The sequence below is a fragment of the Asterias rubens genome, chromosome 7, assembly GCF_902459465.1.
Source record: "Asterias rubens chromosome 7, eAstRub1.3, whole genome shotgun sequence".
NCBI classification, from domain to species: Eukaryota; Metazoa; Echinodermata; class Asteroidea; order Forcipulatida; family Asteriidae; genus Asterias; species Asterias rubens.
Genome location: NC_047068.1, coordinates 15,842,668 through 15,869,186, shown reverse-complemented (window position 1 = coordinate 15,869,186; position 26,519 = coordinate 15,842,668). Strand labels below are relative to the sequence as shown.

At 37.8% G+C, this 26,519-nt stretch overlaps 1 protein-coding gene and 1 long non-coding RNA gene across 2 annotated transcripts in view; both read left to right on the top strand.

Moving 5' to 3' along the window:
• LOC117292532 (myosin heavy chain, striated muscle-like) overlaps positions 1-14,098 on the top strand; it is a 68,725-nt gene extending 54,627 nt beyond the window's left edge. The window contains exons 30-43 of the mRNA XM_033774614.1: positions 91-169; positions 300-545; positions 1,074-1,270; positions 1,649-1,781; positions 2,337-2,553; positions 2,778-3,018; positions 3,416-3,608; positions 4,573-4,701; positions 5,080-5,280; positions 5,810-5,980; positions 6,418-6,618; positions 7,254-7,412; positions 10,415-10,505; positions 11,715-14,098. Of these exons, the coding sequence (XP_033630505.1) occupies positions 91-169; positions 300-545; positions 1,074-1,270; positions 1,649-1,781; positions 2,337-2,553; positions 2,778-3,018; positions 3,416-3,608; positions 4,573-4,701; positions 5,080-5,280; positions 5,810-5,980; positions 6,418-6,618; positions 7,254-7,412; positions 10,415-10,468 (2,221 nt within the window). The 3' untranslated portion in view covers positions 10,469-10,505; positions 11,715-14,098. The remainder of the gene's footprint in view (positions 1-90; positions 170-299; positions 546-1,073; positions 1,271-1,648; positions 1,782-2,336; positions 2,554-2,777; positions 3,019-3,415; positions 3,609-4,572; positions 4,702-5,079; positions 5,281-5,809; positions 5,981-6,417; positions 6,619-7,253; positions 7,413-10,414; positions 10,506-11,714) is intronic.
• Positions 14,099-18,552: 4,454 nt separating this feature from the next.
• On the top strand, positions 18,553-21,014 carry LOC117292669. The gene is made up of 2 exons (XR_004519308.1): positions 18,553-18,887; positions 20,954-21,014. It is a non-coding gene; the product is annotated as an uncharacterized LOC117292669 (long non-coding RNA).
• The last annotated feature ends 5,505 nt before the right edge of the window (positions 21,015-26,519 follow it).

Below are 26,519 nucleotides of genomic sequence, written 5' to 3'. Positions count from 1 at the left end.
TTATTTTTATATAAGTCACCCTAATATACATCACAATAACTGTTAAACTTTCAAAAAACATTTATATTCTTCTTTTTAATCCTTTCCCAGGATCGACAAGGATCGCTCTATTCTCAAATTAGAAGTTGAAGATTTGAACACAAACATTGAAATGCTGCAACGGGGCAAGGTAAACTTGAAAACCTAATAATTTCGTCCAATATCACTCTTTCTTGTCCATATTATAAGTGCATCCATGTGGTTTACTCTTTCAAACAAAAATTAAAATGGTCTTGCCTTATTGTTCACTCACCCCTCAGATGAACTCCGACAAGTTGATCCACCAACTTGAGGCTCAACTCTCAGAGGCCAACAGCAAACTCGACGAGCACTCCCGCTCCATCAGCGAGCTCAACTCCCACAAGAGCCGCATGGCCCATGAGAACAGCGAGCTGACCCGGCAACTGGAGGAGTCCGAGAGCGGAGCTGGCCAGATGAGCAAGAACCGCATGCAGCTCATGGCTCAACTGGAAGAGATCAAGAGGAACCTCGATGAGGAATCTAGAGTAAGTTTGATGTCAAACAAGAGTTGCTAAGGAGTTGAGCCCAGCTCGTACTTCCTGTGAATGCGAAGTGGGTTTTCCACGAGAAGGGTTCTCTGGGGTTTTCCTTCAACATCTGAAATGTCCTTCGTTGTCTTCTCTTCATGGCTAATACAATGATAAAGTTCACTTTTCGAGGACAAACAATTTAAAGAATGAAATGAAATAAGATTGCAAATGTTGAGTCTTTAGCAGAAGGATAAATTGATTATAATTGGTGAAAATAAAGATAACTTTTAATCTGGATAAATTACCTTGCAATTTATGCTTATATAACGAGCAAATATCACATCACTTTCATCTATGAATGCATAAAAAGAGAGACCGCCACATTTTCTTGCCATTTGACATGACAAATAGTGCGACTAGAGTCATTCACACTAAAACACAACGAACCATCCACTACTTTTTTGTCAAACTTGCTGAAAATTGCACCGCGCTGTACAACTTTGTAATGAATGCGTAACGAGTGTGCTTCTTTCCCTCCCGCAGTCTCGCCACAGCCTGATGCAGCAGCTCAAGCAAGCCCAGATGGACAACGACTCACTCCGTGACCAACTGGAGGAGGAGTGCGAGGGCCGCGCCGACGTCAGCCGCCAGCTTGCAAGAACCAACCAGGAACTCGCTGCCATGAAGGCCAAGTTCGACGGAGAGGCTGTACAGCGTGCTGAGGAGCTGGAAGAGCAGAGGTAATGTCTAGTACTGGTTAACAAATATCTTTGCACCAGCCTCAACAATGCAAATATCTTTGCACCAGCCTCAACAATGCAAACTCAATGTAGTTTCAGATGGTTATCTGTTTCTGCTGAACAATACTATTCTCTGCTTAGCAATTGTTTTGTTCTTACGAGCTTTATGAAATTCGGAAACTTTGTTAAAATATGGAATAAAATTAGGGACAACAAAATGAACATGCCATGGAATAAAACTTTGTATTAAAGTCTCCCAAATTAATATAAATTAATATAAATTAATTCGCCTATTTTAATGGGTATTAAAAACCTGATTTTTTTGGCTCACGGTAATCGTCCTTGTTAATCGTAATCGTTATTTGCTCGTTATTGCAGGAAGAAGTTGTTGGTACGTCTTGCTTCACTCGAGGAGCAACTCAACCAAGCACTGACTAAGAACAGCAGCTTGGAGAAGGCTAAGGCTCGTCTCACTGGAGAAGTAGAGGACCTCAACATTGATCTCGAGAGGGTAAGTGATGTTCTTTCTAGCCGGGCTGAAATGTCTCAATTGAACCAGATATTTTAGAGCAAAGCTCGCCAACATCAATCTTTTTCATTGGCTTTTCCTGGCTTGAACAAACAACCTTGGAGTTTAACCAAGGATGAAATCGACTATCTTGGCCAGCTGGGTATTTTTCTTCTTCTTTTACAATTGTAAATTTATATGTTTTTTTAATGTATTTATCTATATGAATTTCAATTATCAGTTATGCCTTTTGACCCACTCATCAACAATTTCCAAGAAAAATGGATTGACGTTGACTATTCTGAATGGCCCCTAAGCTGAGCTAAATTGGCAGAACTGAATTCTACCCAGCGGAAGTAGATACTGATACTACATACTGAAACCCATCATCTATACCCCACTATGGATTGGCTCACATTTTGTACTAAATAAAACTACTTTAAAATGTGAACCGGTGCTGAGCTCAAAAATTGTAAGGAAAATATTTGTTCCCTCAATGCAATTTTTGAAACACTAATACATATTTTGTCTGTGATGGCCCTCTTTTGATAATCTTAGGAGTCTGGCCGTGCCAACGCTCTGGAAAAGAAGCAGCGCAACTTCGACATCGTTCTGGCCGAGTGGCAGCGCAAGGTGGATGACCTGAACGCCGAGCTCGACTCAGCTCAGCGCGAGGCCCGTGGTTACTCAACTGAGCTCTTCAAGATCAAGAACACCTACGAGGAGGTCTGCGAGACTGTGGAGACCTTCCGCAGGGAGAACAAGACCCTCCTTAGTAAGTTTGTCATCGTCTTGTGATGGGCTCAACGAAAATGAATACTAACAAAAAAGCTGTAGAAATTCTGTAAAATTTTCATTATCTCTGGAAGCAACACAGACCTTTATTCTTTACCATACAAAAGGTTTACAGTGTCTTGACATTGTACTTCACTGGTCAGTGTAAATTTGGGTCGTCGAACGGTGATTTAACAAATCCGGTCTTTTGTTTGCGAATTCCAGATGAGATCACCGACCTGACCGACCAGCTTGGCGAGGGCGGCAAAAGCGTCCACGAGCTTGAGAAGGCACGCAAGCGTCTTGAGATGGAGAAGGAAGAGCTCCAGGCATCCCTGGAAGAGGCAGAGAACACCCTCGAGATTGAAGAAGCTAAGGTTGTCCGCTCCCAGCTTGAGTGCGCTCAGATCAAGAGCGAAGTTGAGCGCCGACTCCACGAGAAGGATGAGGAGTTTGAAGCCACTCGGTAAGAAACTGCAAATTCTTTTCATTTTGTAGTGGTTTGATACATTCTTTCACTTTTTGTTAAATCTCACAATTATTATGACTGTTTATTTCGTAAAATGTGTAACTAATTCTTATGTGCAAGGTTGAGATTGCCCCCTGGTCATTGCCTTGGCGCTCTTGAAATGCTCCAGTAGAAACTTACAATTTCCTCATAGGGTGCTCCTTACCAAAGAGAAAATACTTTGGTGCCCTTGCCCTTTCAAAAACAAAGCATACAGGACTTTAAATTCCTACTTTAATTTCTTTTGGGTTTTCTCAAGGCATCTTTTGGCTCCTTTTTTGGCAGGACTTATTTGTTGATAGATGGAAATTATACCAAACTAATTTTATATTTGTTTGTTTTCTTGACCTTCCAGCAAGAACCACCAGCGTGCCATGGAATCCATGCAGGCTAGCCTCGAGGTTGAATCCAAGGGCAAAGCCGAGGCCATGAGGCTCAAGAAGAAGCTTGAGGGAGAGGTCAATGAGCTTGAGATCCAACTGGATGCTGCCAACAGGAACCTGTCCGAGGCCACCAAGATCATCAAGAAGCTGCAGCAACAGCTCAAGGTAAGGCTCTTATCAAGACGAGGATGGATTTAACAAAGCGCTAAGATGATTTGTCAAAATATCGCCATGATGAATTGCACTATGACTTCCCACTTTGCCTAGCATTCATGATTCTTCACTGTTAAGACTAATCTTAGCTATTTTTTTTAAGTCGGACAGCCATGCTTAGGCAACTTGCAATATTCTTTTTTTGGTTCTGTTCAGGAAAAAAGGGGTAAATTTTCAGGAATGATATTCATCCTGCTTTAGTCTGATTTCTGGTCCTTGAAAAAAAAGGGAAAATTGTGATTAAATAGCCCGATGAAAAGTCTATTGAAGTCTACTTCAATGTTTTATACTGTATGATTTATAAAATGTTCACTGACTACCACTGTTTCATGTTTCTAACAATAAAATGTCCACTGACAACCACTGTTTCATGTTTTAACCAACTGCATCCAAAGGATATGAACAAAGGTACAGTTCATTTTGTATTTAGTGTTTGTATTTTCTTCAATTTAATTTGTTGTAAAGCTCCTTGAGGCTATAACAAAAGGTGTATTATACATCCATTATTGTTATTAGTAATAGTAGTATTGTTGGTGTTATTATTTGTTTGATGATTTCCTTATTAGTACAATTTGAATGAAATCATACTTTGAATAGCCTGGTAAATTTATTTCTTGGTGATAGAGCTTCCCTAAAAGTAAATCTTTTTCATCATGATTTGTTTTTCTCCGATTGAGAATTTGGGCACTTATGTACCTCATCATATTATGATGACAAATTTGTGTTTAACATATGTTTTGTTCAGTGTTTTGTTTTTTCTTGTAGTTGTAGTTTATAAACACTTTTTAAAATTAAACTCTGCACTTCCACTTGAGCTTTAAAACGACTTTTTCTACCCCATGATTTTTCTTACGATTTTTCCTACCTCATGCAATCGACTAAACTTCCCTCTCTACTCTCCTCAATTTTTTTCTAGGATCTGCAAGCCCAACTGGAAGAGGAGATCCGTAGCCGTGACGATGCCCGCGACCAGCTCCAACTTGTTGAGCGCCGTAGCAACCTGATGATTGCCGAGATCGAAGAGCTGCGCGCAACTCTGGAACACGTAAGTCCAAAAACTCTTTCAGATGGAACTTCCGTTCTTTGTTTTTCTCTTAACACAAAAATTAATTTCTACTTTGTATCTGAAATATCTTTTTTGTGCTCATTTTGAATATGGGTGGGAATTCTCAATTTTGTTAGTGTGAGGCTTCGGCAGTTATGGCTACAGCTATGTCTGCATCACTGTACCTTCATGTGTTGAAGTGTTGGATGTCCTTCATAACACCCTAAGCAACATTTAGAGTTGTAGCTGCCTAGTCAGACATGGCCTTTCATAGATGGATTGCACATGGTGTCATTGACCACCATCTATGATGAAAAACTTGATAAATGCTCATTGTTTCTTTATTATTGATTGTATTAAACTTATTTTCAAATTTAGTCTGAGAGATGCCGCAAGGCCGCTGAGAACGACCTGAACGACCAGAGCGACCGCCTGACCGACCTGAACGCATCCGTCCACAGCCTGACCAGCCAGCGCCGCAAGATGGAGAACGAGATCCAGACACTGCAGGGTGAGCTTGACGACTTGGGCAATGAAGCTCGCAACGCTGACGACCGCTGCAAGAAGGCTGTGTCTGATGTAAGTCAAGATCCAACCATTTTCCCTCATGCAATTGTTTTAATAATAGTAATAACACCATAAATGAAGTAAGATGTAAATGTTGGTGCCGAGTGGTTAAGAGCACCAGTTTGTCTGGCAGTGCATTTAACTTCAATCATTTGAAGGCTGCACTCAGAGGGAAGAAGAAGTAAAAAGAACTGCTATAATGAAAACTGTTGGCTCCTAACACCCCTAACACGCAAAATGTGGATAAGAGCCGAGGAAACATAATTATGTAATGTTTGAGACAATTCTAAATGGCCGATCAGACATGATTTACAATGATTAGTGGTGTTTGACTGGTGATTGACAGCTCAACGTTTCAATCAGTATGCTCTGATCTTCCCAACTTCAGTTGTCAAACCACCCGTTCTTCTCAGTACTACCACTACTCAAAAACTCAAAAACTGACCTTTTGAGCAAAGTTTCAAATCCTTGACAATGTTTTGTCTCTCTTTGAAAGTTTCAATCCTTATAAATGACCGAGTGTTTGTCTGTCTTTATTCAGGCCACTCGCATGGCAGAGGAGCTGAGAGCTGAGCAGGATCACTCCATGCATGTCCAGAAGATGTACAAGACCCTTGAGATCACCATCAAGGAGACACAGAGCAGACTGGAGGAGTCCGAGATGAATGCACTCAAGGGAGGCAAAGCAATGATCACCAAGCTGGAACACAAGGTATGTCATGGGGTGTCCTGGCCGCTCTTTTTTTCTTTCTTTACATCAAAATTACCACTGTCGTAGTGATTTTCAATGGGGAAATTTGTTCTTCAAAGTCAAGTCTAAAAAAGGAATCCTTAAAAAAAAACATCTTTAAAAGTTTTTAGGCATGGCAATTCGTAACTACAGAAACAAAAATTGTGTCGTGGCCGAGTGGTTAAGAGCACCAGACTCATAGCTCTGGTGTTTCTGCCCAGCAGAGTGGGTTCGAGTCCCGATTGTGGCACTGGTGTCCTTGAGCAAGCTCATTTACTTTCTTAATTTTAGTTTTGACCAATATATAGAAATAGATGTCAAAACAAATAGAATTGAATTGAATTTAAACACAAACCAAGATGGGATTCTCCTGATGAACTTCTTTCATCTTTCATCCTCCCGCTTTCCTCCTTTTACAGATCCACGCATTGGAGAGCGACTTGGACTCCGAGTCTCGCCGCCGCTCTGAGGTCGAGAAGATCATGAGGAAGCAGGATCGCCGCGTCAAGGAGATCACCTTCACAGCTGATGAGGACCGCAAGAACCAGGACAGACTCCAGGAGGTTATCGACAAGCTCCAGATCAAATGCAAGAGCATGAAGAGACAGATCGAAGAAGCTGTAAGTGGAAAACCGTAAAAGACCACTAAACAACCAGCCGTCGATTTCACCAAACTCTTCCTAACTAAGGATTCATCTTAGGACTTATATTAGGACGGGTTCAGTTCCGTATCCAAATACGTAGGATGAATTGAACTCATCCTAAGTTAGGACGGGTTACTCATCCTAACTCGAGTTAGGATTAATCCTAGCGTTTCATGAAATTGGCTGCAGGGGTTAGTTTCTCAAAGAACTTAGGACTAGTCCTAACTTAAGACAAGTCCTAGGTGATATAAAAATGTTAAGGATTGTCCTAATTTGAGACAAGACTCGTCCTAACTCTTCTGATTTACTGTACAAAAAAGTTTTTTAGAATTGGCAGCTGCTAGATGTGACTTAATCTGCAGGTCAGAATTTATCATTTGAAGGTATCTCTCAAAATCTGTTTCAAACTGTCTTGAAAGAAGTAAAGAAACGCAGCAAGGGAGGAAGAAATAGTCCACATTAAATATCAAAACCTGTCATCATCTGCTACTTTATTATCAATGACATTCAATCAGGCTTCTGTCTCTGAATGTATGTACCATGCGATGACACAAAACCAATTTGTCAAAATAATCGCCTCTTTCCCTTTTTTCTTCTTCCGACTACTACAGGAGGAGATGGCCAACCTCAATCTCTCCAAGTACCGAGGCGCCCAGCGTGAACTCGAGGACATGGAAGAGCGCGTGGAGATTGCCGAAACCACCGTCAACAAGCTGCGTTCCAAACATCGCAGCGGCATGTCCAGTGTAACCACTCGCAGCGTCACCACGGTATTAAGTGATTCTGAATCAGAACAAGAATTGGAATATCAATTCGAGGGGCCCGATTCGTTCTCCTACTACTAATTGATCTCAGCGCGCCCCCTACTCTCTGTCTGTCAATTTGCCACGGTACTTTTGCGCATTTCTCAGTTGTTTTTATCTTTCTTTTTTTATATTCTTGTTTATTCTTTGACGGACCAAGTTCATCATGTCAGGCGGCATGGTTAGGAGCCGGTAAAGCACCAATCATGTTGCACCAAAGAAAACGGCCACGGCAATGGATGACAATGTGTCGATTGTCCTCATTGGCTGACAAAAATATGCAAATTAGATGCACAACCAATCATCTCAGGCTATAAGTACCTGGCAAGATTTACTAAAGGATACAAAAGAGCAGGGTTGCAATATTTTTCCTTTTTTTTACAAACCTTTTTACAAATTTAATAATGAATAAATGGCTGAGATTTTTAATATTTTTTCCACTTTTTGTGTTTGAGTTTGTTTTAACGAAAAGTGATATGAAATGTCCTTTTTCTTTTTGTGCCTGAGGCTGAAGTTTTTTTCTTTCTTTTTTTCTGACAATCCCGCGTCCTGCCAGCAATCATGCCAAGTGACCAGTGAATGTGGTCTTCTTATTTTTTGTTCTTAAACAAATTTGTTTGTGTTATGAAACCGAAAACAAAGAAAAAAGTAGAAAGGCTGAAATCATCGCATGACCAAGTTGTTTCCTTGCTTCGTTAATTTTGTTCGATGAAATCCTGCCACCATTCCAGAGCTAATTTGCACATTTTTGGAAGCCATTTTCCCTTTTTTTTTTACATGGTGCCTTCTGATTTGGTAGCATGGCAAAGATTGCATTCCGACGAGAGAAGGAATACAACAAATTAAAACAAAATTAACATTGAAATGTGCATGTTGAGAACACCCAGAAATGCGCAACGGTAGAGTGGTACAGAAGAGAGCCGATATTGATCTGCTTTCATATTGTTCTTTTTCTCTTTTCCTCTTTGCTGTTTTGATTCTGCATGACTTTTCACAGTGCACTCCCAAACACTAAGACCTCCACCATTACGAGCCACGAGTTTCTAACAGGTCAAACTTGCTTCAATATTGATCCCTTGCATTGCCGCCATGGCTAAGGCAAAACGATGGAAGAGTTGTTAACCACCGGTTCTTTCCAGAACAAGCACTTCTCGACAGAGATATTCACATGGTGTTACCACAAACCTCTCTCAGTAATGGAAATGTGCACATGTGTATACACCACTCACAACTCTCCACCAGTGATAGGTCTTCATAGACCTCGTCTTCATAGACCTCAATAAGGGAGCTGTTTGGGTCTTTTGAGATCATGTGCAAGGGGTCTAGTGCTACAGTGCACTCTTTTCCTACCTGTAACTAACACTGACATCATCCACTTTTGCACTTCTGCTATATTCCTACTGCTTGCATTTCTAAATGCTTCTTGCTAACCTATTATTATGCAGGGTCCATAGCTTATTGTTTGCATGTGATGTATTGCTTTTTGTGTTTTTACTTCAGTTGGGTTTTTCTTTTTCTCACACTTTCCTTGCAGTCTGTCTTTTCTTTTCCTTCTCAACATTGCCGAGACACAAAATTGAGTTTTAGTGTATATTTTTTAGCGCATTCATTGCATGTCATCGTTTCAAACTTTCTGTGTAGAAAAATCCATTGGGGATATCCGGTTTTTGGCCATTACTTGGGCACCAAAATATACACATTTTTTGTAGCGCACCAAGGGCAACTCCGACCATTATATTGATGTGCAAATCTTTACAAAACGGCAGCATGTTGCAAGAAAAATCCTAAGCCTAATGCGTACGCATGCGATAAAATGTCCCAGTCAATGAAATTGACTTAAATCAGTGGATATGTCTACAGAATATTATTTTCATTGATTTCATTGATTTCATAAGTCAAATCATCTTTTATTCTTCTCTGTTCACAATTGTTGTCTGTTGTTTCTGTTCGCTTTGATTCGTGTGCATGATTAGAGATTTTTTTCTTTTGTTGAAAGCATGGTTTGATTTGAATGAAAAAAAAGAAGCTATCCGCTTTGATTTGACAATTTTTGAAGAGCTAAAGATATGACACCATGTTAACCAAAACCACGATTTCTAAATCGTGAAAAACACATCACCATTACTGGAAACATGTCTTCATTCTTCGGACCTCTGTGTATATTCCACAAGTAGCGGCCATCTTAGTTTGCTGTCCGAATTAGACTGTGTAGACCAGTTGCATTGTGATGAACAAATTGGGAACTGGACCAAGATGGCTGCTGCTTGGAAGGAATTCTTGAGATTGGATTTTTGAAGGAAATAAAAACGACAAAAAGAAAAGCTTCATAAAAAAAACCCACCAATTTCATGCAGGAATTTAAGAGATAAGATTTTTAGAGAAATATAATAACAACAAAAAAGAACCATTGAAAAAATAATTTCATGAAGGACAGAAGTGCATTCAGAATATCAGTTTTGAAAGCATTTTGAATGTCTGGGTTTTATTTTCTTGTCATAATCTCAACAATCTCAGCAACTTCTAGACAAATTTGTTTTCAATTTTGTAACCATTCTTATTTCTCTCTCTTCTCATTCCCATCCATCAATCTTCCCCCATCTACCTCATCTGAATTCCTCACTTTTCCATTTTCTCATCGTTTTGTTTTACCCTCTTTTTCTCTTGTTCCAACGTTGTGAACTTCTCTGTCTATCTGTCTGTTTATTCATATCCTTGTCCTGCTGTTCACTTTTTGTTCATGTATCTTGTTGTTTCTTTCGTCTGTTACTTTATTGTCCCTTGGTTTTCCATCCTCTGTTCTGTTGGTCCTCTCTTCATTTTCTCTATTTCCCTTCATCCCTCGGTAATCACCACACCATCTTCTCCATCTTCCCCACACCCCTGTCTCCTCATTCTACCTCCATTCTTATCTCAACCTCCACCCCTTTCCCTTACACCCATTCGGTACATACCTGGATCCACCCATCTAGAAATCAGCCAGTGGTATGTCTCTAAAGAGTTCATCTTCTTCAAGCCGTATGTAGATGTCTCATCCAGGCTTTTCATTGTAGATTCTCACTGGTAAACATCTTTACATTCTTTTCAAATCTCTTCACATTTCGACCACAACTTTAGGGGTAAAACCGGGCATTTTTTAATTATCCATCCGTATTGGAGAAAAGAGTCTCTGGTTAACAGTTGTAAAAAAAATAAAAAAACACTAATTACCTGTGTCATCACATGTTTATGCTTGATGAACGTCCACCTAGAAAGCTGAATATTTGTCCAAGGTGTGGTAAAGGTAGGCTCTTCAGAGCCGGGACTTCTTGCAGGCACATTTTGTACAAAGCTCACAATAAGAAAACATAAAAGGCTACCTTTTAGATTGCAGCATATCAGTTGATTTGTTCGAATTTCAAGAGTTTTCAACCTGGTTTTGTGTCAATACTTTTTCAAATTTATTTCACCTTTGCAGATGTTATGCAATTTACTACTGGTGTTACTTTCCTAATAGTTCAAATGCAAGGTACAACCCCCCTACTCACCTTACTAGGTTATCTTCTAAAATACAAACTATTTTCCCTTTTAATTTGAGGAGAAGCACATGTTTAATCTTAATTCTAGTCATCTCGATTCTAGTCATTTCAACTGACTCAAACTTCTTGCCATGGCACCCACTTTTATTTCCCTTCATTGGGTATCCAGGTCATTTGTTGGTTTCTTCTGGCAAGTCCATGAAGAAAATACTCGCTGGAAGCAAAATCTTTGGTGGTTGAAATTCCACTCAAAACGAATATACAAGAACCTTGGGTTCGAATCCCACCCGAAACAAAAAAAATTACTAGAAACAAATCCACAAGAGTATTCGGTGGGTTCAATCGCACCTGAAGAAAAACAGAGTGGAAAAAACAAGAGCCTTTGATGGGTTCAACTCCCACCTAAAACAAATGTACAAGAAGTTATAACCTTGGGTGGGTTCAATCCAACCAAAAGAAAAAACAGAGTGGAAGCAAAAACTACAAGAACCTTGGGTTCAAATATCACCCAAAACAAATCTACAAGAAGTTAGAACCTTGGGTGGGTTCAATCCAACCAAAAGAACAAACAGAGTGGAAGCAAAATCTACAAGAACCTTGGGTTCAAATATCACCCAAAACAAATCTACAAGAAGTAGAACCTTGGATGGGTTCAAATCCTGCCCGAGTTGGGACAAAGATCAAGGATCAAGGATGAAAATCAAAGATTTGAACCTCTTGATAATTTGCTCTTTGTCTTGGTTGATGTTTTCAGGGTGGTAGCAGCCTATTCTCTTTGCCATCCGGCCGCACCTTTGTATCCAAACCCGAAGAAAGTAGTAGAAGCCGTAGCAATCGCAGTTCTGTCTCGTCAACCAATGGTGTCCGAAGGAGAGAAGGAAATGAAGATGAGGAGGAAGAAGAAGAAGAAGAAGAAGAAGAAGAAGAAGAGGAGGAGGAGGAGGAGGAATAGGAATAAACTCATCTTACAGACACCTGTTTTTAATCTTCGTAATTGATAAGTGGCTGCATGCATTTGTATCACTGAAAAAAAGGAAACCGACAATATTGGCTTTTTGGAAAGGAATTACTTCTAATCCATTTGATTTCAAGAAATGTGTTATTTATTTAACATCTCATGAAAATGTTCACCATGGCAGGTGCTTGAATCTTCCAGGAAAACATTGTAAAATACTTCCGATGGTTTTTACAAGTTGTCAGACAGCAACGCTTTGTTAGGTTTTTCCTCGAAGATGAGATGCACTTCCTGGTTGCCAATGTTGTGCGTTTTCTTAAAAAGTGAAGAAATGTCTTTTTACCCTTTGAGCTATCTTCCCTTTAATATATAGAAAAGGCTTTTCAGTGTCTCACTTCTGTACAGTTTACAGACACAAATTCTTGCAGATAAAATGTATTTTTTATTGTTTCTGTATTTTGTTCTATCCCTGGCTGACAAGTGCTGTAAACTTTGACTAGGCTGGAACCTCCCCCATTGCTTTGTGGGGGCGAAGCAATAGGGGGAAAGATAAAGCAATAATTAGTAGTGTTTTTGTTTTTTCATAGCAGTACTACTTAATTTAGAACACTATATCAACGTGCATTTTGTACCATGCAATAGTTTTTAATGAGAAATTTAGTTTCTATTTATTGATTTTCTATAGTATAAAAAAATTATTTATAGTATTCACAAAATAGTATTCATAGTATTTATATGTGTCTGTCCATACTGGGCTCCCATCATTTCAAATTTATATTGAATAATATATTAAACCTATTTTACTTAACATTCGCTGGTTTGAAGACAAATGAATGTATAATGATTAATTATTTATAATAAATGTTTTTAAAAAACCATGAGTGGTTTCATAGTCAACAAAACAAAGTCAAGCATTTTGGCTGAAAAAGATTCGGGGCCTCTCGCTTTGACCTTTGACACAGGAACCATGTTGTTTTGAATGAAATAAAATACTGTTTGATTATTAACCATTGGATGGAGTCAGTACAAAAGAAATTGATGCTTTAACCGGAGTGAAAATGCATGTTATAACGGGGTTTTAGCTAAACTGGTTTATGGGCAGTAGTAGAGCATGTAACTTAGATAACGGGTTTTGGTTTAATTGAACCAGGTTATGGTACTCAACCACTAGTTAAATTGTAAACATGTTTGGTTTAACCAGAAGATGGCGAATGAAAAATCAAATTATGAGAAAAAGGTGAACAAAATCGGCGCGGGTCGAGTTTTTATTTCGGCCTTTTGAACAGAGTGTCTTATGTAGATGTGTGCTGTTTATAGTGATGAGGGATTTTAACCAACTAAAAACCAATAACATTGGTGCTATAATTAAGGTACTTGTACCATAAATCATGGTTACTAAATTCCTGGTTATTTTAAGTGTGATCCCTCAGCAATCGATGTAGCGATTTGTTCAAGTCACCTGTTACTATTTTTTCTAAAACTACTGTTCACCAAAATGTCGACCACAGACTTGTTTTGTACAAAAGTTAAAAATCATGTTCAATTATGATTTGGGAAGAATCTCGTTAATATTGTGCCTATTTTTGGTTTGAATGGCACAATTTAATGGGTTCATGATCACGTCATCATTGGAAAGGGTTTAGTTTATAATAACTTTAATCAATGGAGCTGTTATTGGTTTAGTAGTATCATAAGAAATGATGTCATAATAATGCTAGAAGATTGATAATAGCAAATCACGTGATCTACTCATAACAGTGTAAATACACAGCTTTTAAACATTGATGAACTTAACCCTGGTTAACATGTACCATAAACCAGCTAGCAATTAGTTAACCCTTTAAACTGTTTATAACCTGATTATGGAAGAGAGAAAGAGTTGGGCTGGTTACCACCCAGGAGTTTTTAGACTGGTTGCTTTTTTTTTAAAGCACCAATATGACTCGATGTAAACTACGTTTGGCGAAGAGGATACTAGACGCTTTGAATACGTTTTAAAACTTATTTAAACTGGTTTTAAGTTAGTTATAGTTTTGTGATTTATGATGTGGAACCTACTGTGGCTTTCATTGCAATCGATTGCTTATTGTGTATGAATGTTCGTATGATGTCTTTACCCCGTTCAAACACTGCTTATTATTAAATGTGCGTGGGTTGGTACCAATTCGCTATAAAAGAAGAAATACAAGTCTTATGTTGAACTTATTATTGTCTGTCTTAGGCCACCAGGAAAAACAATCATGAAATAATATCTATTTGGTTTGTGGTAACATATGTTTCTACTTGCCAGGTAGATGTTGTTCTCAGAGAACTGGCTTGCTTTATATATATCCCATAATCATAATCCCATAGTCATGAAATTGCAATCATTCTCAAAAACAATCAATCAAACAAACACTCCCAACAAACAACAGTCAAGAGATACATGACACCTAGATAATGTGAAAGTATGAATTTACAAAAGAAAACAAGCGGATGCCTTTTTGTTGAGCTGGAACCGGAACATTTTGCTATTTGGAAAATGTCCCAGATTTGTATAAGAATAGCGATATGTTGACTTTTCGAAGAATAAGTGAGATGTTAGTCCTATTATAGGAAAAGAAATTGTTGTCCGTTGCATTTTGAAGCACAAAAATCAAACCTGAATTTCTTTTATCAAAATACTACTTATCGCCTGTTATCAAAAAGACCACAATATAAGGTCTATTTGTCCACATTTCACATGCGATTTCGTTGCTTTAAAATGACTACAGGAGGAACTGCTGACAAAATCTTGTTTTGAAATTTGAACACAGGTATTTGCTATGTTTTGGGAAATGATGAGCGAGTGAAAATTGAATTTGCCCATGTGCGCCATGAGCGTTTCAAATACCGCGCGCCAGTTTGTGGTTGTATTATGACGCTTAGAAGCTAGGATCATAACTCTATAGACCTTATTGCAGATAGCAAAAATCCGATGTCCCGCAAAGGATTGTGGGAAATATTTTGCACCTCCAGTTATACGGTCGTCACGTAACGTGTTCTACAAAGTTTTTTTGTAAACAATAAGTTTGTAAACATTGACATTGTTTGTGGTGGACGGTCATGCTTCTGTGGCGGAAGACAGTTTCACCCACGAATGGGTGTACCTACATGCTTTATTTAGCCAAGTCAGATGTGTAATATTAATATAAAAAACTACGACAAGAACGAGGGACTGTACATGTATGTACATACGTAGGTAGGTCCATGCATGTTCTTTTGACTTTGATTGAACACAAAATAGTTTAATAAAATATCAATAAAGCTTGTTTATGATTTAATCATGACCGGATCATGATTAAATCATCAAGCATGTCAAACCCAACAAGCTGTAGGCTACAATTTGAGTAGTGTATTGGCTAGATTTATGTGTGATTTGTGGTAGAAACTAAAAAAGAAACATACATAGGCCTATTCAATTATATATTCCTCAACATTTTTTAGAGATGACAGATATTGATATTATATTCAGAATATAATATCAATATTCTGGTAATGATACTGCTCATTAATTAGCTCATAGTCATATTAGTCATAACTGACTTTCAGGGCAGATTTTTTGGTTATGATTTACAAGGCAAAAGATCATTCATAAATGCCTCAATCAGTTTCGCTATCTGCATTCCTGTTGTGGTGGAGAGCGCTTCACGTGGGGTCAGGGTGTTTAAAGTTAACGAGTGATAAAGACCAGCTGGAGCTGTTTATAACCGGTTGTTTTGGATATGTTTAGATGCATAATATGTGCTGGTCTTGGTGCTAGATGTTTCACCGATACGGGTGATGTTTGTGAGTTGGCCGCGCTGGGTGTGAAAGCAAAACAAGAAACGTCTTGCACCAAGACTAACTACGCACACACCACACAATGCATCCGAAAACTGTCTCAGTCATTAAAATGCAACACATGTCAGGTCATCAAATAAGATACGTAAAAGAGGAAACAAGGGCTGAACGACCACGACCCTGCCTGTTTTAATCGCCTTTTTAAGAACTTGTAACCACTCATTTATTCCCTTAGTTTTTGTCTGCTTTATCTTTCAGATAATTACTTGTGCATCAACATGCTTCGTGACAGGACTCATATTGGAAGCAGTTATTCTCCCAGTTCTGTGTTCACGGCAAAGATGTGATCTGTACTGTTGTTTTGTGGACTCGACCAACCACATCCTACTTCTTTTGCTGCAGGAGAGCTCATTGACCATGTTCTGAATTGACTAAAGGCTGTGTGTGTGTATGTGTGTCTTCATGCTCTTGAGGCCATTTTTGACTGATGACACGTAAATTGGCGATGAAAAGATAAATGTTAATTGCAGAGTGAACTGTGACGCAAGCGAAGGTATCGCAAATGCTTCTTAATATGCCTGTGCGTGGCGTCCTGCGGTTGTAGGCTACAATTCTCAGAGAAAGTAGAATAATACAATACAATACAAACAATAACACTGTCCAAACGTCCATTTCCACTGTCTTGAAGAGTTTAAAGCTTCATTTATTCTGGTTAATTAAATCATACAATAATACTTCATAATGCAAAGATTTAAATAATACCAAGGGTTGCAATTGCAAAGATCTAGAGGGTTGTAGTTAACCGCCTCAGTACAGTCAACATGAACAATACCTGAGGCAAACAAGGGTAGATAATAATTGAGTGAAGTAAACTGCAATGTGTGCTATGTTACTGGAGTGTTAAAAACAGTACAGGAGATCTTGTTAATGTCATAATGTATTCCCTAATTTTGAACGATATATTGTGTATTTTGAATGTCTTTTTAAGCACGAGATCCAAGGCAATATCTATTGTAATCTGTACATGTATTGAGAATGTTCTCCTTTTTGGATTACTTTTGGCTCTTCCTCAAAGTTCTCAAATGTCAGAATTTTTTTCCCCGCATGACAAGGTAGACTGGACTTCACTCAGACTCGACTGCACCTCAATAATTCTGTGTTAGCGAATGCATTTATATATCTTATCTATCACTTTTTCTATAATTTTTAATTGTTAATGACTAATGTTTTATCTTTAAATTATTCTAATATACATCATAAACTCTTGATGTCACTTTTTGTAAACTTAATAATTGTTACCGGACTTGTTGTTTGGTATTTTTGAATAAAACCAAAAGGAAACAAAAATAATGTGATTTTTGGAGAAGTTTCCTTCTCTATAAAAGTAAATTCATTGCCATACTTTTTCAATTTTAAAATGTTAATTGTCACAATTCAATATTTGTATCAATTGTTTTAAACTTTTCCATATTTCAGTATTTCTAACCCTATCGGGTCGATCCAGGTTGAGGTATAATGCCGTGTCCAAATTGGCGACTTTGGCTACAGCTACGGCTAGATCAGCGCGTCTGTCAGTGTTGAAGAATGGCCGTAGCTGTAGCCGAAGTCGCCAATTCGAACACGGCCTAACTTAGAGAGGTTTGCGGTGACAACATGTGAATATCTCTATGTGACTAGTGTTGGTTCCGAAAAGAACCGGTGGTTAGGGACTCCTATTAACGATTGTTATAATTTGTCCATGTTTCAGTCATTCTAACCCGATCGGGTCGATCGAGACGGCGCTGGAGCAGTTCTTCAGAGAGGAGGGTATAGAGTATGCCTGCGGAGAATGTGACTGCAAGCAGGCTATAGTCACGCATAAGTTCACTAAGCTACCAAGGTAATAGAAGTTTTTGTTGGGATGTGTTTTTTGTGATGCTGATTGGAAGCTGTTTGTTGCTTTTTTCTTAGCAACTAGGCAGTGCATTCAGCTGAACTTTTACATGTGACTTATAATGTATATTTCTTTATAATTTTGCCTATAAATCAGCATTTAATGGACAAAACCCAATATGAGTGCCAGTGTCTTTAAAGATTGATAATATTGAAGAATTATTTATTTTTGTCATTTACAAAATATTGTTTTTATATTGGGTTATAGTAGCCCTATTTTGTACCTAGATTGAGGATTTATGTATATATATGTCTTGCCTTTTTAAATACCTTTGTTCATTGGTGTTTGTGCATGTTTTTTCATGCCCTGATGTCCATCTGTGTACTGTTTTTTTTTCACCAACTGTTACCACTGTGCAATTATCCTAGTATAATCCTAGGTAATCGAAGTAACAGAACAGCAAACCCTGTTTTTTTTACCTTCATTTTCCTCCTTGCTGAGAATTTCATGTTGTCAATAGTAATGATAAATTGGTATAAGAGTTGTCTTCAGAAAACCTTTTTCAATTTATCATCAATTGCAAAGCTTTTGATGGCAAATTGGTCCAATGGTGCTCAATCAAAGGTAGTGCTGTCTTTCATTTTCACTTTTTTTTTCTAAAGAATTGATAAATTTGTCTTCGTAAACCTGTTTAAATTCATCATTGTCACTTACAAAGCTTTCGAATGCAAATTGGTCCAATGGTTTTCAATCAGACATGTTATGTCTTTCATTCTCGCCTTTCCAAAAACCGCAACCTTACAAACGGACACTGAAGATCGCAAGAACTATGTCTCGAGTCATTCTTAATTTCTGCAACCGTTATAAATTATAAGTGGTGACTGATTGTTTTCCAATAAATCGCAGAGCAAACCAATCAGCTTACAGAAAACATTTTCCCAACATGTATTCTCCTGTCCTTGTTTGATTATTTGATCATTCATCTTAAGCGCTACAAATTTGACGCCTGACGCCTTCCAGTACTCCAAGCTCCGTCGCCGCATCCTCATACCCAGGTACTTGTCCGTCCACTACCACTGCACCAAGGAAACCCAGAGTCCAACCTTTCTCCCAAAGTCATTAGTCAACGGGACGTCATCTCCAAGGCCACAACAACTCAATGCCGAGAGAACTCAAAGGTTGTCCCTCACAGCCCCGTCGACGAGGGAATCTAATTGGTCTGCAAGGAGCGAGTCGTTTAAGCCCTCGCGCTTCAGTTTTGCGCCCTCAAGGAAGAGGCTGAACTATGACGACAACAGGTACTTAAATATTTTCTCATCATCGATGTGATTTCATGTCACTCAATAACTATTTATCTACCAGCCTAATCAAGTCAATGAGGAATGTAAAGTTCAGAATGTAACTTTTGCACTGACCGTATGCGAAGCGTGATACATTGACACTCACAATACTCAGAGTGCAATATGAAAACTGTGATTGGGTTATCGCCTGATATCACACTCTGGTTTGATTGGATTATTAGTGCATACTGGAAGGTAATATAGTAGAAACAATAATACATGGCACCCTGAACTAAGATATTGACAAAATGGAGAGCCCGCCAACACAGGGTTAGCAGGCCTGTATGCTTTGTTTGTGAAAGGGCACCGGCACCAAGGCATTTTTCCCTTGGTAATGGTGCACCTTATGTGGAAATTGTAAATTACTGGAGCATTTCAAAGGCAATGACCAGAGGGGCAATCGCCCTCGTTACCTTTCGTGAAGTATAAGGCCTTGAGTGCTGGCACGTTAATTTGGAGTTCGATGGTTCAAATCCTGCTCCCGGAAACATTAAAAAATTTACCTGATCGGTTTCCCTTGTGGTTTATTATTTGATATTATACATGTACATTACAAGACTTAAAATTGTGGTTTTAATTGATCGTTGTTCATATTGTATACTTTTGTTTGAATATTGTTGAACGTTGATAAGGCATTAATTTATGTAAAATGCCTGTCACATGTCATTTGATTTCTTGTTTATGAAATGTTTCTTATTTTGGTTTGTAAATTTATAAACATATTTTTCCCTCAATACTATTTAAATGGATGCTTTTATCTGTCACCCTCATATTGAAATATGCTTTTTTCCTTCATTGTTTTCTTCCAGGTTATTTTGTTAAAATTCAAAACCCATTGCAGACTTCTAAGTTTTGTGTGTTTTTATCTGTCACCCTCATATTGAAACATGTATGCCTTTTTTCATTCATTGTTATCTTCCAGATGATTTTTTGTAATTCAAAACCCATTGCAGACTAAGTTTTGTTTGTTTTTATCTGTCATCCTCATATTGAAACATGTATGCATTTTTCATTCATTGTTATCTTCCAGATGATTTTTATAATTCAAAACCCATTGCAGACTTCTTATATGTTTAAGTTTTGTCCTTTCAGATGACTTCCTCTTTTGGGGTTTTGATTTTCCTCCTTTATATTTCACTTTCTGTGTACAAAAGTACAGGAATATTATCTTTTCCTCTGTTTTTCTTGCCTGGTTTTCTCTTTTCCTCATTTTTGTCATGGATAGTTAATACTAACATGCCTGGGGTTGATTTCACAAAGAGTTAGGACTCGTCTTATCTCGAGTTAGTACGAAACTCGTCCTAACTTAGGATAAATGTAAAGGTCTGCATGCTACAGTGCAGGTTTGGGACTCATCCTAAGTCCTAGGATTAGTCTTAAGTTAGGAAGAGTTTTGTGAAATCGACGGTTGGTATGTCTTGTGCTTCTTTATCAATGTTGTTTTGAGACTCGTATACGTAGTTTGCTTTCTATTGTAACAATCGCTTTGTGTATATTTGTTTATTGTTTTATGTTTTGAGTTGCGCAAATGTTGCCATATAAATGTCTCGTATTATTATTGATACTATAGTTTGGGTGTATTAGCTCATCAATTAGATTAGAATAGGAGCTTTTACATCTATATCCCCCAATTAGGCCTAGTTAGAGTGTAAGGTTAGACGTCACATTACATTGATACCACTGCTTATTAAGTTTTCTTCACTTTTAATACCTTTATACTATATCCGATTTTTGTTTTTGGCCTGTGGTGTCACTGTTGGTGAATTTATTGCCGCTTTGTAAATGATAAATAGGTTAAATATGTATATAATGGAGGTTAATATATTTGTTTTCAACCCTTACCTGACAATATGCAAACAATTGCGATAGTAGAATATATAGCAAGACAAGTTCTCAACTTAATGTAATCATGTAACCAGTAAGTAGATTATACACATGATGTTACGGTAAACCAAATATAAATTGAGAACAAAACATGTGACAATTTGTTAATTGATTTTTTTTCTCCTCACTTTTTGTGGCAGTAAACAACCAAGGCAAACCATTCTCCTGGAAAGTAACACAGACTCAGACGATGACGAGACCAAAAAAGTCTTATAGATGAGTAAAAAAGAGTCGGAGAGAAAAAAGCGAGAGGCAGATGAGAGGTTGCGGCTTGAGGAAGAAGAATTGAAAAAGGTTTGATGTCCCCCCACCCCCTTCCAAGTTTATTTTTTGTGTTAGCAAGGCAGGTTTAATACCTTGAATAGGAAGAAAGTATTTGGAAAACCTCACAGTTTTTAGGATCACTTCTTCCCTGACATGTAAAAAATTCCGAGATTAAATTTTGAATAGTCTACCAACTAGTAGTTTCAAAACTAGCTAAACTTAAAACGTGGTTTTCTCGAAAAAGACATATTTTGCTGCTTTTTTGGCCCTTCGTGAAATTGCTGACAATATGATTGAAATTAGAAAATAATTTTCCACAAAATATACCTGGAAATCGTTTGTATTTTCTTGTAACCCTCTTGAACTATAACACAACCTGCCATTTTTGTTGAAGCAAATTCATGACTCCTCAAAATGGCAGACTATTTTAGTGCACAGTATAAGTATTATGGAATTTTTGACTCCACAAAACACAAAGTAAAAGGAAAACCACACAGTTTTGAGGCACCTTGGTGTTGATAATTACACACAAATCTAAAAGCAATGTGTCTCTTGAAGAAGGTTTTGATGACTATGTGATTGAAATTGTTGAAATTTGAGATGTGATGAATTTTCAACAAGGTTTGATAAAAAGTACCGAGTACGACTTTTTATTGTTGAATTATCCCCCATGCCTAAAGGGGACACGTCGCTTTCGAGTTGGGTGTTACTGTTTTGGGCTTTAGAAAGTGCTTGCTGTGAAATGGACATGGTTGAAAATATGTTTTAAAATAAATAAATAAATGATCCACACAGATGAACATGTACCTGGAAATTGTTTGGTTTTCTTTTTATACTCTCTTTAAGTAACATAGTCTGTCATTCTGTCGAAGCAAATTATGGACTCCTAAAAATGGCGGACTATTTTAGTTCACAAAGTAAAAAGAATTTTTGACTCCACAAAACACAAAGTATAAGGAAAACCACACAGATTTGACGCACCTTTTAGTGTTGATAATTATACACTACTTCCAAAACATGTTTCCAACCAAGGCCCTATTTCATAAAACTGTTAGGCATGCAGAAAACACCTCTTGACAAATTTATTTGCTATGTTATTTTGGGTGGAAACCTGTTTCTGTTAAGCAATACTTTTCTGTGCTGAGCAAGTTGTTTTGCTTTTATGCTTTATTTAACTGGGCCCATATTCATATCATACATGTGGGCAATTCCACACTAATGGACCAAAGGGATAACTTTGTAAGACAGGCATCTTTTTTTGTTAACCACAATCCTCATCTGCTTCTGAATGTACACAGACCAAAATACATGACAACAAACTTAATTTTGTGACTATCCAACATTCCCTTTATATGTCGCACTTTTTTGCCCATTAGTGTGGATATAATTGCCCATGTACATGTAACAAATAATGTCATAGTCCAAAGCGTTAAATCTAACAGCAATGTTTCTCTTGGAGAAGGTTTTGATGACAATGTGATCGAAATTTGAGATGTGATGAATTTTCAACAAGGTTTGATAATAAGTACTGAGCCTGACTTTTTAATGTTGAATTACCTCACATGCTTAAAGGGACATGTTGCATTTGGGTTTGGTGTTTTGTGCTATAGGAAGTTCTTGCTATGGAAAGAATAGGCCTACATGGTTGGAAAGATTTTTCGATTTTTGAAAAAAAATGACCCACACATAAATATACCTTAAAATTGTTTGGTTTTCTTGTTATACCTTTCTTGAGCTAACAGTACAGTCTGCCATTTTGTTGAAGATTATTCTGGACTCCTCAAATTAGCAGACATTTTAGTTCACAAAGTAAATGGAAAACTTTGCAGTTTTGAGGCAAATAGTGTGAATGATAATTTTAAAACATGTTTCCCAATTAGATTTATGTCCACAAACACTTCACAGTCCAAAGAGCCAAATATAAAAGCAATGTGTTTCTTAAAGGTTTTAATAAATAATATTATTGTTGAAAATTGAGATGTGATGAATTTTTACAAAGACAAATTTTGATTTGTGTACTGAGCCTGACCTTCTAATTGAATTGGGTACATTATACAGTTGTTGCAAGCTGTGACGGGTCCTGGCGTTTTGTACACCCGAGGGGGGAAATGGAATCCGAGGCGAAGCCAATCAAGTAAAGCAATACTTATAATGAGAAATATTTCATAAAAATTAAGAACCATAATAATATGTTTGGGCTATCATTATATTTAAAAAAGAGGTATGATAAGATACAAGTAAAATTCCCCTATAATAAATAGTAGAAATTTTCTTACACAAACTGCAAAGGAAAGTTCATTTTCTAACATTTTGTTTCAGTTCACCTGAATTATGCTTTAGAAAGATGTCTTTTTTAAACGGTGATTATTATTAACTTCTGAGATAATGTCAAAAAATCATTCTCATTGTTATTTTAGTTTTGCACTTAGAAACTCATTATTAAGCTTTCCACCAAGTATCCACTATAGAAACAGTTAGTCTACGATTTGTTGTAAAATGTTACATCTGTAATTCAGTAATTGCTATTTAGCCTATTAATATTATTTGTTAAAAAAACCAAAACAGATTAAGTATTTGTTTGGTGTTAAAATTTAAATTGAGCGACGTTAATAAAATCAATTACCAAAAATTTGAACTTTGTGCATGGAGTTTATTATTATTGATGACTTTTTTCCTCAAGCAGACTTTAACTTATATTCTTTCCAATACAATAATTAAGCCATTACCGAAAGAATATTTAATTTCCACAAAGTATCCACCATAGAAACAGTTAATTATTTTCTGGGGGCGACTTCGTAAGGGGGCGACATTGGCCGGGGGCGACATTGTCAGTAGGCTCTACTTTATATTCTTTCCAATACAATATTAATTGAATACACATTGTACTACCGCAAGAATCATTACTTATTTTCTGGGGAGACTTTGCCAGGGGGCGACATTGTTTGGGGCGACATTGTCAGGGGGCAACTTTGTAACGACCCGTGCGATGAGCCGGTTAGGGGGAGACTTTGCAGGGGGCGGTGGCGAGCTTGCTGGGTGGCGAGATGATGACCAGCATTCCTGAAGGTATACCTGCAGTCTACACAGTATCAAATCCATGACAAACCATAATACACCATTTTTATTTGCTTTTGAATTAATTGTGGCCATGGATTTGATGAAGTTTTAATCAATAATGATGAATAAATACAATGTCAACGATTTTATTTATGATGTGCTTATTCATAGAGCTGAGTCAGCAGAAAATAATATTGCTTCAAAATTTACTGCTTAGCAAAACTGAACAGGGTCAGTACTTGTCACAAATTGTACACGTCTTTGGCATACAATTTTAGCTGGTAACCTTGTCTAGTAAGCTTATTTGTTTGTGCTTGGCTACTTTTTGTGCTTATCAGCTGCTTCAAGAAATTGGGCCGGGGTCAAACCAACAGAAGCAAAGAGGCACCGCAGTCTACCCGCAGTACATTAATAAGTCTCCTTTGTGATTTTTCTGCACGAGTTGGCGTGATTTTTCATGCGTGACCTCGGTTTGAATACTAATTAGTCCAAAGGGCTTCTGAAATTCAGTCTTTTTCGGCCTTATCTGAAAAGTATTGACATAAATAATGTAGAAGTACACTGAAATGGAAAGCATATCTGTCGTGTTGTATGAACAAATATCTTGTTGCGTTTGAGTTGAACCGCTTGTTTTTATACATGACGACAGATGCTCTTCGTTTCAATTTACTGGTACATTTAAATATTTTGGTTGAGACTTTTCAGAAAAGGCTGAAAATGACCGAATTCCACGAGCCCTTTTGACTAATTAGTATACACATGATAGAGGTCACGCATGAAAAAACGATGCGTATCCCTGCAGAAAAATAACAAAGGAGATTAGTGTACTCCTGCGGGTAGACTGTACTGACCGACAAGACTTAATTCTTCGACGACCGACTTACTTGTTTGTCTCCCTCAACGTTCATTTACAAATAGCAATTTCGCGCCAATTCAGAAAGGCTGACCAAGCACTGAAGTAAAGGATTTATCGCTAGCGGTGGAGACGGAACTTTAACTCGTTGTAATTGATGAAAACAAGGTTTATACGGAAACGTTTCCATATCATATGTGGTAACCCTTCTTCTCAGGTAAGAAAACAATTCAGTGGTTTTGGAGTTAGTTAACGCTAGATAAATTGGTGGCGACATGCGGAAAATTATCATGAGGGTAAAATTTAATAAGTGCTGGCACAAGTTGTGGCAGTTGCACTGGCACTATACACAAAAGTTTCCGTATGGTGCCACCACTTTTTCATTCGATATGAAATATGCCGCAATGGAATGTGAATCTGTTGAAATAAATGGCTTGTTGCAGGTAAGATTTTTAGTTGTGAAGCTTTGAAAATTTTCCGCCCCAGAAACGGGCCTTAATAATTAGGACTCTGTATCTGTGTACAGAGGAAGAGTCCTAATTAGGGCTATGGTCCCCTGTGCTTTTGTTGTGGTGCCCTAACTCTTCAAGGTTCCAATACAAAAGTACATTTTCCCCATAGAAGTGACCCTTACCAGACCAGGGCCCAATTTCATAGAGAGAGCTGCTTAAGCAGAAAATATTGCTGAACAATTTTTCTGCTAAGGGGCTAAGTAGAAATGAGCAGGAAACAATTTGTTCGTGTGACATGGTATTTTAGCTGGTAACCAGAGTCCAGTTAGCATAATAATTTGTGCTTAAAGACCATACAAAATACCCCCCTTCAGCCATCTACATTTAAAAGATCTGTATTTTAGTACCTTACCTTATTCCTAGATTTTTACACTCATCTTGTATTTGAGAAAAAAACAAAATTCGCAACATAAGGGCTTCCCCAAACACGAGCACCTTTCACCGATGGTGGCAGCAAACATATTGCCAAAAATAGTGACGTGTCTGGACGTATGGTTTCTTCGGGTTTATTCGCTGCCGCCTGCACACGACCCGCTAGTGCACAGCAATGGTCTGGTTGCCAAGCAATGCCCCTTCATGTACTTAGTTCATCTCTCCATCTTTTGTTTTGTCTTGCTCTTTTTCGTAAAGGATTCCAAAGTACAGTGAACGTCAAAAGAGCGCCTTCCAGATGCGCAAGGAGGAAGAGGGGTCGGTCTTCATGGCCTCATTCCAAGAGAAACAACTGCTACTTGAGGAGAGGAAAGAAAACAGTAAGTAGAGACCTGCATCATACTGCCATCATATCGGTCATGTTCAATGTATCCAATAACAGTATTGAATGCTAATACAGAGATACCAACATACACGATTTGGGCGTAGCAAATACGATTTCGAGCCGTGACTACGACGCTACGATAATACTCAATAAAACACGCTAAACAAGCCGCCCAATATAATTTTATTAAATCGTACAATACATGCAAGTAACTAATGAACCATTAAGTGGAAATAAAAATTAAGAAAAATATCAAAACAATT